The following is a 13,008-nucleotide window of genomic DNA, read 5'->3' on the forward strand; positions in this document are numbered from 1 at the left end:
TAGAAAGGAAACAGCAAACGTTTTAGCCCCAAATCGTGCCAGTCAGCCCAACGCTGGGCGAGTACACCACAGCAGCTCAGCCCTCGCTGCAACCCAAAACGGCCCCTCGGAAGCGCCCCGAGAGCTGCTTCAGCTGCCTCCCGCCCGCTCCCACCAGGTACCTGTGGCTGCCTCCCGTTTGGGGAAAGGACAAGATTGGGGGGTTTAATTTGCAATCAAGCCAGGCAGCCTAGTCCTGAACCAAATGCCCCAGGGGAACTTATAAATGGCAAACCTCAGCCTGTTAGGGTGGGGGTTTTTTTGCTGTTTTTACATCCTTCTTCTATCAGGATCTCACGGAAAATGTGTCTGGACAGGATCGCATGAGGCCACTCGCACAGAGGCTTTCTGGGTTTGAGACTTTCTGGGTATGGAGCACAGCTAGCACCAGGATTACCGCTGGGAATTTGCAGTTTTCAATGTTTAATTTAATTAAATTGGCACAGGATGGGGAGAAACAAGGAGGACTCCGCAGCTGAAGGGCTGAAACGCGAGCAGCGACACAGGCAGGGCAGCCGCAGAGCCTGTCAGATGATGTGCCTGACTCACTGCCCTGCCGTCGCCCGACAGCCCGCCGAGAGACTTCACAGCCCCTTTTCCAGAAGATTGAACACTGAGGGATCTTTCAAGACCTCTCGGTAACGGCATCTAATGCTTCACAGGACTGCCGAGTAGGGCATGGTGCCGCTCAGCACTTTTCTGCTTAACTGGCCAACTCCTCCGAGGGGGATGTGTTGCAACCTAAGATTTGGGGCTTTAGAGCAACTTTGCTCATTCCTATAAAGAGAGGGCATCATATTTTCTTGTTGGAGGATTAATTTGTCTGAAAATGCCCACACAGTGTGACAGGAAGCAAGATGAGAGCTGCTGATGGGTTGGTTTGGCTTGGCAGATTAGTCGAAACCAGTCAAAATAACATTAAGAGCTAAAAATAGTATGTTTTGCTGTGTAAACAGAAGGATTCTGCTCTCCTAACCCCACGCAAGTCAGAAGAAACAGCTGAAACGCGGCAATAATTTATGCTAAGTGTAACTCCAACAATTTTTCACATTCCCAGTGAAATCTTTAGGGTAAAATGAGCTGATTTGCAGGGGGCAGCAGTGCCAACACTTCCCTCATCTTTATCAAGATGGGCCTGTACGATCTGATCGCAGCTTCCCCTGGAAACGCAGCTGGTTTTGTCCCTCGTGCGGGGCTGTGTCCCATCCTGCCCGTGTGCTCAGCCCCTCTGCAGCCTTCGTGCGTCTTTGCCACGGCCGGGTCTGCTCTTAGGAAGATCCCCGAGGAAGGAGAGCTACGAGGCAAGGAATGGGGGAAAACTTGAGTTTAAAACAGACCAATCTTTCTTACAGAGCACGGGAAGGAGGTTTTCAGCATCTCCCCCACTTGCCAGCAGCGCTGAACAAAACTCCACTACAGATAATGGAACTTATATTTATTTAACAGTAACATATAGTATATAAATAGGGTAAATACTTTAAAATATACAATATATCACATTCGGACATTCGGTCAAAGAAAGGCGACTCTACATGTGTAGCTAAAACATTAATCAAAAGAACAATGCACAGAGAAAGAAGCAGATGGTAGAAATACATCAGGTCTGGAGAACAGGAGCACACAAAGATTACAGCAGTACGAAATGCAACTCCGGGGCTGGTTACAGGGGGCAGGAACCACGGGAGCTTTCATGCGATGCTGTTTGTGACCCCAGGAGGGTCTGGGTGGGCTGCACAGATGCTTCCCACCCAGCTTTGCCCTCCTCCTGTCAGACAGAGCCGGTGAGGGGAGGTGGGGGGAGGAAGACGTGCCAGGATCCCGCACGCATCGGCAAGAGGAGACACACCTAGGGACAGCAGTACCGGCGTTTCACAGCCTGGTGCCGAGCGTTACCGGATGCTATGGGATTTCCAGCTTCTGCACAGGGCCAGACTTCTGGGCCCATCACCCCCCCGAAAATGTCTACACAATGCACGCTGCTCAGCGCAGCACGGGACGCCGTAGGCAGAAATCGGGTGTCGACGTTTCACTGAGCACTGCGGGCCACAGTCTGGCGGTGCATCCGATCTGCAAACTAATCCGGGCTACAACCAGCCTCGGAGAAGCAAATTCCTATCAGAGCACGCCAGGTGCTGGTCTACACAGGCCCAGCCCAGCCACGCCTGCTCAGACCCTGGATCAAAGCAGGGTCCCACCCCGACCGCTAAATCACCCACCAGCCGGCAAATGCGACTGTTCAGCGGCCCCACCAGGACAGCCAGCTTCTCACACCGCGCCAAAGCAGCTTTACGAGCACGTACCATCCCTTCGCTTATTTAATACACTCACAGCCCTCTGCCTGCTCCAACTGGAGACACAGTGACAGCCTGGGAAGAGGCAGTTTCCACACCAGCCTGTCCCCTGCCCGGCAGCAGCAACACCCTCGTAAGCCTCACACTGCCCAAATCCTACTTTTCCTTCCCATCCAAGCACACGCACCAGCCGACCGTTACCTCCCCCCGTGCTGATCTGCTCTCAGTTATGCCCCTCTTGCTGGGCACAAGCAGGAGGAACTCCTCTGGTCACGGAGCCCACTGTGAACAAAATCCGTTGTGCAGTGCTGAGCTCAAGCCCTGCAGCTGGAGAAGCTTCACGTGATCATCCCTGCATCGCCCTACCTAGACATCCCCGGTGTCAGCTCGGCCTCTCTAGCAGCAGGAGCCACACCAGCCTCCCTCCAAACCCCAACTCTTGTGAGAGCCGCAAGGCCTGCAAGCCTTAATGCAATGAAAAAGGTGCAACGTGTCTCGGTACACGTCCCTTGGCGTCACAGTTAACGCCTTTGCGACAGCCAAAGCCAAGACGTCAGCTTTCCATCTCCTCTAACTTTCTAGGTCTAACTTGAAATATCTACAGCAAACAAAAGCCGCTCACGGGCTGGGCTGATGGGGAAAAGCCCCCACACGCTCCCCCAGACAGCACGCTGTCGCTAAGAGCTGAGCAGGACCACCACATACATTCACCCCAGCGGTGCAGAAGTGGGTTTGCCAGCCGCAGCGCTCAGCCCAGCGGGGCGCACAGTGCAGTGCCTACTACCAGCATGTCTCGGAAAGTTCAGCTGTACAGCTTGCAAATAACCTTAACAACCCCCACCTCCCCCCCGCACTCCTCCACTGTTCTCACGCCATTTACTAAAACTCAGTGCAGGATGCTGAACTCCTTCCACGCAGCTTCACCCTTCAGGATCACAACAGCCCTGGAAGGCCACCCCTGAACTGCGCTGGGAAGGAAGCAAGAACAGAGCTGGGAAGGCACCCACAGGCAGTACTGCCGCTGCTCCTCTCCCCGCCCTCGGGAGACCCTAAATGCAACTGCTTTGCCCTCCAGCGTCCACCGCCAGCGCTGCACCCTGCAGAAAGGCCCAAACGCCACCTCAAAATCAAAAGCATGCAGAAAAGCTTTGCGTCCCGTTTCTGCCCCACTAATTACAACTAAAGAGGTACAAAAGGTTTAAAGCAAGACGAGCAGGAGACTAAAGACCCATATGAAAAATTTCTTAATATAAAGAGCAGTACACTTTTGTAATATTTATCAACACTACAGCTTCTTCTGATGACTGACTTGGGACCCAACAGTGCGCTACGGGGGATTTTGGCAGGTGTTGGCAATGGGCAGGGAGAATCCAGAAAAGCACCAGCTTGTCTGACCCCACAGGGACTACACAAAACCCTGTCACTTCGCCCAGGTGCCCCCACTTTGCCTAGCTAAACTCGGCCAAACTCTCATGAAACACAGACCAAATATCCTCCCTGGGCAAAGCACGATGAAAGCACCTAAATTCTCCCCTCCAATTTACAAATTATGGGCTTGGACCAATATCCTCTAAATCGACAGAAAATAAATCCCTGCCTAATTCAAGCCGGAAGAGAAGAGACTCCACAACTAGTCCAGGAAAGCTTCTACTTGCAATCCTGAACTGGCTCCACCACAGTAGTTTGACTCCTACCAGAAGCCAGGAACTTTGCCAGCACCACGCTGAAAATACTTTGTGGAAACGGAGCCTTCTTCTCCACAATCCGTGCTTTGATCGAATACCTGGATTTGCAGTACAACGGGCACAAACTTCTGCCCTGGGGTTCCTGTTTAGGGAGATGACACAGAGCTTACCGCACGGAGTCCTACAGAAATGCAAGAGAGAAGTCAGTCTCCGTTAACGTATTTATACACGTGCTCAATCTCCTGCTCACCCAGGGTAAACGAAAGCAATGACAGGTTCAGAATATGGAGCACAAACTATGAAGTATTTTCCGGTGTTTTATTTTCCGTCAATGCTCAGCTAGCTCGCAGCGTGTACGTGTCTCCAGAACGGGGGTGTCTGTGTATACGATTTATGTCAGCAACTATTTAAAACAGGAATGTACTTCTGTATTATCTTTCCCTGTCACTCGTTCCCCAGGTTAAAATAAGGTAAAGTTTCTGTCTCCCATGCACAAACTAATGGAAAGAAGTAAAACCAGTCAGCTTGTGTTTGGGAACAATGCATGAGGTGTAAACTGGGGCTATTTTCACTATCTGATCACCAAAACAAAAAAGTTTTACAATCTTCAGGGCTCTCATTTTTAAATAATAAAAAGGTTCAAAAAAAAAAAATAAAGGGAAGCACTTAGATAAAACTTGCAGCTGTTAAGTACAAACTCTTTATGAGAAGATTTAGGAAGTGAAGCAGGACAGAAGCCTGCAGGCAAATGAACCCAGACTGAAATGCAACACAATGATAAACTCAGCAGCATGACATCTAGAACTCAAGTAACCAACAGGTGATAGACATGATCCCTGAAAGAAAAACAAAACGCCCAGCTGACAGCACCAGCGGGGTGCTGGAGCCCCAACCGGCAAACTTCAGAAAAAAAAAACCAAGTTGGAAACTGCTCTCCAAATTCATTGAAATATCCCAGTGCAGGGTTTCCAACCATCAAGAAATTAAAAGGTGTGGTTCAGTGTTTCTTAAAGGTTATTTGATGGGGGAAAAATGAACCAAGTTATTTAAAGGGTTGTTCTTACTTGGCAGGAATTATTCAACGAAACTTCAATGTTCTTTAAAACCTATTTACTCGACTCAGTTTTGGAGCAATTTGAACCTCCCACATTCCCACAAGCAACTACCAGTTTCCTGACTCCTTGACCCCAGTCTATCTCTGGTTTAATTGGTTACAAATTCTTATTTGCCAAAATATCAGCCGTAAAGTGGGGGAATGTGAGAGGCACCGCAAAAACCAGCAAGTGAAAATAGATGCAGGTGCCTGGCAGAGGAAGTACGGCTGGAAGAGTACAGGATCTCTCGGAGCCTCCCGCTCACCAGGCAGTCTGCAACGAGACTGCACACAGGCATAAACGTGGCTTTCTGGGAAAGTTAACATTGCATTCACAGTTACCACCGGAGAAAGTGATGGTCCCCAGAGTTGCCATCGTGAGGGCAGCCTCGTGCCACGGCCAGGGGAGGTGCAGGGCTTGCCCTTCCCCGCCGGCGCAGAGGCGGCCGTAGGGACAGGGCTTTGCGCGTTCCCTGCACAAACACACTCACAGGAAAAGTTCAGCTCTGCCCACATGCATCGAAGGTTAAGAACAGGCCACGAGGACAGTCGTACCCTCCTACTTCACCCAACAGTCCTTCCAAGCCTTAACTCCTCTTCAGCTACAAACCCAAGATTTGCTCATTTGAACCAAAGCTATATAAATATATTATTAAAAAAACCCACAAATGCAAACATTTACCAAGAAAGGAAGAAAAGTTACAGTGAAATGAGGCCTTGTTATTGTCTTAAATCAGGCAAGCCAGGAATTTCCTCGAGGAAGCTTGTCTGTTTTCAGTCCTGTTCCAACTGCCCAGCTGTCTATGCGTCCTCCAAGCTACCTAACATCCCCTTGTCAACCAGGTGTGCTTTCAGCGTGTTGAAGATGTGCAGCTGCTGGTCTGGCCGCAAGGTTAAAAACTGCTGGATGAGTTTGCTCGGGTTAGGACCCCTGAAACACAAAACGCACCAGTATCAGTGAGTCACACTGCTAAATCTCAACCATCTGGGAAGCCGAATGCCATTTCATTAAAATAATAGGCTTAAAGTGAGAGCCGTGTTCCCATTCCTTCACCAGTTCTACCCAGGGAGCTTAACTCCATTTGAGATGTGGAAATGGATTCGAAAGGCACAGGATGCTGAAGTGTAAACAAAACAAAGAAAAAAAAAAAAGCGCCAAACCCCCAATCTATTTCGAGAGGGTTATGCATCTTCCCTTTTTAGCAGATGCTCCCCCTCAAAAATCAAAGCAGCCACATAAAGACAGTTCCTCAACTCCTTCAGTACATCTTCTATGAACCTACAGAATTTCTTCTATGCTTGGCTACAAAATACTTGTTAATGCTATAAAATTAGATTTTTCTGCTTGTTCAGCTCTGGAAACCCTGCTCAAGACTCACAGGAATACAGAAGGGACATGGAGGAGTTTCAGAGGGACCGGAATAACAAACCTTCAGAAATGAGGGTTGTGTTTCTAGCCCCGCATGACCCTGCCAGATGATGCTTCCCTTGTTCAAGCCTCCGTTTCCTCTCCATCTTGTATTTTCAGATGGGGATAACAACTAACGGGGATCTAACGGGGATGACAACTGTCTCTTATCACAAGCCTGTACATCACTTCAAGTTTGACAGGGCCCCCCAAACTTCAGCACAAAGCAATAAATACCTGATAAAGCTTGCGATGTACACGTTAACAAAGGTCGCCATCAGGTACTGACAGTCAAAGCGGTCCATGATACCTCCGTGCCCTGGGATTGTGTTGGCAAAGTCCTGTGCGAAGCAGAAGGGAACGGTCAGTGGGAGGGTGATGGTTGGACCAGATCATCTTCCAAGGTCTTTTCCAGCCGAGATGATTCTGATTCTCTGCATTTAGCACTTTCAAGTGCCCGTTACCTGTACTTCCTCATGTACCTCTATGCGCGACACGCATACCCTTGCTCTAATCCCTCCCGGAAGGAAGAAGGCAGAGTAAGAAGATATTTTGTTTAATCTCTCCCTGCTTTTAAAAATTTCTCCTTTACAAAGTGCCTGAGGGACATCAAAGCTCAAGACAGATCTGACACTCAAAGGTCAAGGAAAGCTGATGTTTATCTCTTGCAACCCTGTCTCAGCTTTCAAGGCATCTTCACCGAACACCGACTGTTTGTACATAAAACCAGGCTGCGAGATATCAAGGGAAGCCTCAGATTGCAAAACTTCCTGACTGGGGCTTTCTTCCTCTACCTCAAGTTCTGCACCAAAGCAGGGTTTAGAAGATCACAGTTGAAAATGTTAAGGTCTCTCCCCATTCAGATCAAAAAAAACCACTTCAGCATTTCACCTGTGACCAAACAAACCTCGCCTCCCTTCCCAACACACCCAGCCTGCGCCTCCTGGGGGAACAGGGACTGTTTAGAGCGAGTCCTGGTTTTGCCTGGGACAGAGTTAATTTTCTCCACAGTAGCCGGTTTGGGGCTGTGTTTGGGTTCTGTGCTGAGAGCAGGGCTGCCGGCACAGGGCGGTTTTAGTCACTGCTGAGCCGGGCTTGCACAGAGCCAAGAGCACATAGGCTGGGGGGGACACGGCCTGGACAGCGGACCCCAACGGGCCGTATTTCCATATCTGGGGTATTCCATACCATGTGGTGTCACACTCAGCGTATAAATCCGGGGAAGGAGGAGGAAGTGGGGGGACGTTTGGAGCGACGGCGTTTGTCTCCCAGGACACCGTCACGTGTGGCGGAGCCCGGCTGTCCTGGGGACGGCTGAGCGCCCGCCCGCCCACGGCAATGGGGAACGGATTCCTTGTTCGGCTTTGCTTGTGCACGTGCTTCTGCTTTACCTATTAAACCGTCTTTACCTCAACCCACGAGTTTTCTCACTTTTACTCTTCCACTTCTCTCCCCCATCCCACTGGGACGGAGCGAGCAGGTGGGTGGGGCTGAGCTGTCAGCTGGGGTTAAACCGTGACAGAGTGCTAACAACCCTCCAGTCTTTCTTTTCTAAAATGCGAATGACCTTCACCACACTCACCTTGATTTTGAAGGCCCTCTTAAATCCACTAGCAAAGAAGCCTCCGAATGGCCCAATGAGGGAGGCGAATGTAGACAGGGCGATGCTGTGGATTTGGAAGGGGTACATCCGGACTGTCTTCTGCAGAAAGGAAAACGTGTCAGAGAAGGATTGTCCATGAGAATAGCACTGTCCACTGCTTGTCCCTCCTTCTCTGCTCTCCAAGCTTTAGGTCAATTGGTTTTCAAGCAAGTTTATGTCCCGCCAGACTTGTGACAATTCCTTTGGGACTTCAACCAACATGGAGCACCAGTAAATTCCCCCTTTTTCTGGATGTACCATCACCCCTTGTCATGTTCTTTCAAAGACCATCAAAACAGAGCCCTGATCTCTTTCCTCTTTGCTTTTCCTATCCCAATAAATAAAATCCAACAAAGTTGGAGAGTCCTACCCAGCCCACCACAGACTGCAGCACCAAGGGGATGTTGTACTCCTGTAGCTGGAACAGCTCGGACGGCTCACAGTCCACCGTGAAGCTGTTGGTGTCATTGTTGAACTCCACCGGACAGGTGAAGCACCGGTACCCAGACATCACGTAGGACAGCTTCAAGGAGAGAGGAAAAGAAACACAGCAAGAGAAAACAGGATTAATATTTTCCTGAGCAATGGGGCAGAGCCCATATCAAGGGAAAAGGCCACTCAAGGAGACAAGGTGAGGAGGGAGCCACGCTCCCAGCTTCATTAAGAAGATTACTCTCCTGAGAAGTAATTGGCTAAAGGCAGAGTAAGCATTTTCATTCAGTAAGTGCATCTGTTCAGCAAGCAGTGATCAGAGCCCCGTACGAACAGGCTGAGACAGGCTGCACAGCTCGGTTGAGAGGACGGAAACAAGCAGACACAGATGATCATAAAAACAGGGAAAAATATTCCAAGAGCACTGCATTCCCCACACAGCCCTTGAAATGATGCACAGTATTCATCCAACAGCAGCAGAGAGAAAAACGTTAAGAATAATTGTTGTAACGAACATGTCACAGGGTCTAACGAGGACTAAAAACCTCCTCCAGTACTCTGCTCCATCTGCAGTATCTGGACACAGCATGAAACAGCCACAGACCAGTTCAAATCCTGGTCAGTAAGGAAAACGAGAAGTCTCTGACAAGACCTGGAAGAGCTTAAAGCTTGACTGCATTTTTTTAGACAAAACAGTCAACCTAGGGAGGGAAAAGATCAATGAAATAAGCACCATGACTGCTACTTACCAGCAATCCAAACAAAACGGTGGCAAAAAATCCTCCAATAAAACCCTCCCAGGTCTTCTTTGGGGAGAGCTGCCAGAGACAGAGAAGGGGATAATTACAAACCACCCACCTCCGCACACCACCACACACCTCCGCAGCCCTTCCTCACTTGTGAATTGCTGAGGCAAATACAAATTGGTGTCAACAACCAAATAAGAGTTTGGTCAGAAGCTGGCACTAACATCTCGGTCTGACACGGTTTGTTTAACTTTACAGCCTCGAAGGCTGGGAGGCACACCGAGTTTCATTTCGAGGTTTGCTTCAGACCCACAGCAAACCACAAAACTGAAGATAAGGAACACAGGACTAAGACCCAAAGAAGCCAAAACGCACGTTTCATCCACTGAAGTGTTACAAACCTTGATGAGTGGTGTCCGACCAAAGAAGAACCCGAACATGTATGCCATGATATCATTGCAAATGACACAGGAAATTGGGACGATGAACCTAGACGGGAGGAGAATCAAACCATTGGAAAGTGCCAAGATCAGACAACTCCAAGACTCGATAAAATGAGCAGTTGCTTCACAAGATGCTTTGCAGTGCTGTCACATCAACCTGGATGCAGGAGCAACCACTTGAAGCTCCTTGGGAAATCTGGAGGGATTACTCCAGTGCTCTGGACTAAAAAGCAGGTCATGTACCCAGAACGGCCTGTTTTAAGCGTTTTCTTTTGCCCCACACAACAGGTTGTTAGGCAGTCACCTCCTTTCCCCCAGAGGCTGCATTTTAGCTGTAAGCAGGCAGCTCTCAGAGCACTCCGAGCTGGTTGTGATGCACAGAGGAACATGCAACCTTCAAGCGGACAAAATTACCTCCTTGCCCTGCTGCTTCTGGGAAGACCAAAAGGGCTTCCCCTCTGCACAGCAGCTGGAGTAAGGTGGCAGGCTGCAACCTTCTTCCTTCCACAGTGCTGCTTTTAACATGATCCCAAATCAAGTGCCGAGCAGCACTTTCTCATCCATTTGCTAGATGTGGGTATAAAGAGAAAGCATCCACACGGGCCTGAGGCTGCCCGAAAGGTCCCTGCACCCCACAGCAATTTTCAGATGCTTCTTTACAACAACTCTCTGCTCGAGCAGCACAAAGCAAGTGCTAAGTCACCGAGGTATCACACAATGGTTTTATTTTCTATTCTGCTCGGGTTGGTCCCTCACAGGAAGCACCTTCTCCTTGGTCATTTGTTTTTATAAAAGAAAAAGTTTTAACTCCAAACACAGTCATCCACTTCAGGCTGCAGAAATCAAAGCAACTCAGAACACACCGACTCACCATATCATTCCTTCAAACAGGTTGTGAATGATGAGGTGCGACTGGGTAACGACGATTAGCAACGTCACGTGGGTCCATCCAAACTGGAAGAGAAGAGAGCATGCAGTCCAGCCTGCCGAGAGACACCGCCCGTACACGTGGCTGGCAGAAACCAGACGCCGTCAGCTCCCTCTCGGGCACAGAAGGGCTCACGTACACGTGCATTTCTCACATGCACCTTCACCACGACAAACACCAAGAGTCACGAAAAGCAGGGAACGGTCACCCCTAGTAATTTATGGGCATGTTCTTCAGCTCAAGCCCAGAGTTGACCTTCACTGGGGACACTTTTGCTGGAGCAAATGCTCTTTAGCCTACCCCTAGCCCAAACATCTCACTCAGTCTTCTGACTATACAAGAAGAGGAGACTGATAGACAGCCAAGCTATATCCCTGTGTGCTGAATATATTGGAAAGCAAAACTAGTTGCATTCACAGCCAAACACAAGTAACGCCCTGGTGATATTTGGGAAAAGGGGGACATAGCCAATTAACCCTGGTGGCAATCTACCCTCAGTACGAGAGTCACGTAGCCTTGCGCAGTCCTCTCTGTGCAGAAAGTTTCTTACTGGCATCCACAAGTGTAGAGAGAAGAGAATACATGACTGCAGGGAAATACAGCCAGGGCCAGCTTCCTAAAAATACTGTTTGCTCACAGGAACTTTTCTTTCAGGCAGCATTACAACACACAACCCGCACAGAAGCATCTACCGACATGTAGTCCTCTACACAACGTTTTCAAGCAGCCCACATTATCCCTTTTTCTGCCTCCAACTTAACCTTACCATGTAGAACTGCAGACGATAGTGCTTCTTCACCAGACTCAAGACAAACATGCAGAAACCTGATGAGAGACAGAAGAAAAGTAAATGGTGGGAATGCGTCTCCAAGAATTAGGTTTTTTACCATGACACTGCACAGCTCCTTAGGATTTTACTTGAGTAAAGCAGCAACACGGAGAGGGAAAACACACTACTTTGGAAATGACAAAATGCCTACAGGTAGCACCTGGACAGATGAAGCATCTGGGCTGTCCCGTACAGATTATGAAGTTTTCTTCTACAAAGCCCCATGTAAGAGATTTGCCACCACTACTCTAACCATGCAGCCGAGTGACAGCATCACTGAAAAGCAGAGATCGTTTGCTATGGATACTGCACTGGGCACAATACTCAGGACAAGAGTAGTTCAAAGAGTTTTCTTCCCTCCAGCCCAGACGAGGTTAACCTGCAGAAAATGTGTTCTCCACCTGTTAAGTACAGGGCGAAAGAAATGAAGCGGTGGTATTTGCTGAGAATTCGCAGGGGCTCCTCTCTCTGAACCAAGGTGAAGAAATAATCCGTCACAGTCTCGCCGTAGAAAAAGTAGTTTACGCAGAGCAGGAAGTACCTGTGAAAGATGCAGATCTTGTTAGCGGGAACCCTAAAAGGCTTCTGGAGAAACACAGAAAGCGACTGATCCCCAAGGTCTTTACACTGCCACGAGCAGACAAGCTTTCCTCAAGTGACAACCAGAACTTTATTTCCCCCCGTGTGGAAATGTCACCTTCATTTAAACTAATGGCTGCATCCTTCGGCTCCTCCACTCACCGCTGGGGTCTGGGTCTGGCCTTCTGATGCACAAAGCGTTTCTGCCTTTAGGTGGCACTCCTCAACAGCCTCAGCTTCTGCACCCCAAAGCGCCGGCTCGGGGCTTCCCGAAAGCCCTGCTCCTGCCCTCTTCCCAGCCCTCCCCTCCCGACAGTCAACTCTGTTTCACAACCACCTAAAAACTCCCCTCCCACCCAAGCAACCGTGTCCATCTCGAAGTGGTGACGCCTGTCAAAGCTGCCCCTGGCACAGATCATGGGATGCAAATCTCTGAGCTTCATTAACAGGACAAACTCTATCACAGAATCACGGAACCGCTCAGGTTGGAAAAGCCCCTCGGGGTCACCGAGTCCAACCCTCAGCCCGACTCCACAAAGCTCTCCCCTACCCCACATCCCCCACAGCTCATCCCAACGGCCCTGAAACCCCCCAGGGATGGGGACTCCCCCCTCCCCGGGCAGCCTGTTCCACTCTCGGACCACTCTTGCTGGGAAACATTTTCTCCTCCTGCCCAGCCTGACTCTCCCCTGGGGCAGTTTCCAGCCGTTCCCTCTTGTCCTGTCCCTGATCCCCTGGGAGCAGAGCCCAGCCCCGGCCTCTCTGCAATGTCCTGTCAGGAGCTGCAGAGAGGGATGAGGGCTCCCCTCAGCCTCCTCCTCCTCACCCTGAACACTCCCAGCTCCTTCCCTGGCTCCTCACAGGATTGATTCTCCAGCCCTTCCCCAGCCTCG

At 49.8% G+C, this 13,008-nt stretch overlaps 1 protein-coding gene across 1 annotated transcript in view; it reads right to left on the minus strand.

Moving 5' to 3' along the window:
- Nucleotides 1-1,459: 1,459 nt before the first annotated feature.
- Nucleotides 1,460-13,008, minus strand: part of CDS2 (CDP-diacylglycerol synthase 2) — a 13,694-nt gene continuing 2,145 nt past the window's right edge. Inside the window, exons 4-12 of the mRNA XM_026863084.1 lie at nucleotides 11,938-12,077; nucleotides 11,474-11,532; nucleotides 10,651-10,733; nucleotides 9,738-9,825; nucleotides 9,340-9,408; nucleotides 8,529-8,681; nucleotides 8,099-8,218; nucleotides 6,754-6,857; nucleotides 1,460-6,039 (exon numbers count right to left, since the gene is read on the minus strand). Of these exons, the coding sequence (XP_026718885.1) occupies nucleotides 5,910-6,039; nucleotides 6,754-6,857; nucleotides 8,099-8,218; nucleotides 8,529-8,681; nucleotides 9,340-9,408; nucleotides 9,738-9,825; nucleotides 10,651-10,733; nucleotides 11,474-11,532; nucleotides 11,938-12,077 (946 nt within the window). The 3' untranslated portion in view covers nucleotides 1,460-5,909. The remainder of the gene's footprint in view (nucleotides 6,040-6,753; nucleotides 6,858-8,098; nucleotides 8,219-8,528; nucleotides 8,682-9,339; nucleotides 9,409-9,737; nucleotides 9,826-10,650; nucleotides 10,734-11,473; nucleotides 11,533-11,937; nucleotides 12,078-13,008) is intronic.

Source organism: Athene cunicularia (genome assembly GCF_003259725.1).
Source record: "Athene cunicularia isolate RWA chromosome 22 unlocalized genomic scaffold, athCun1 chr22_part1, whole genome shotgun sequence".
Lineage (NCBI taxonomy): Eukaryota > Metazoa > Chordata > Aves > Strigiformes > Strigidae > Athene > Athene cunicularia.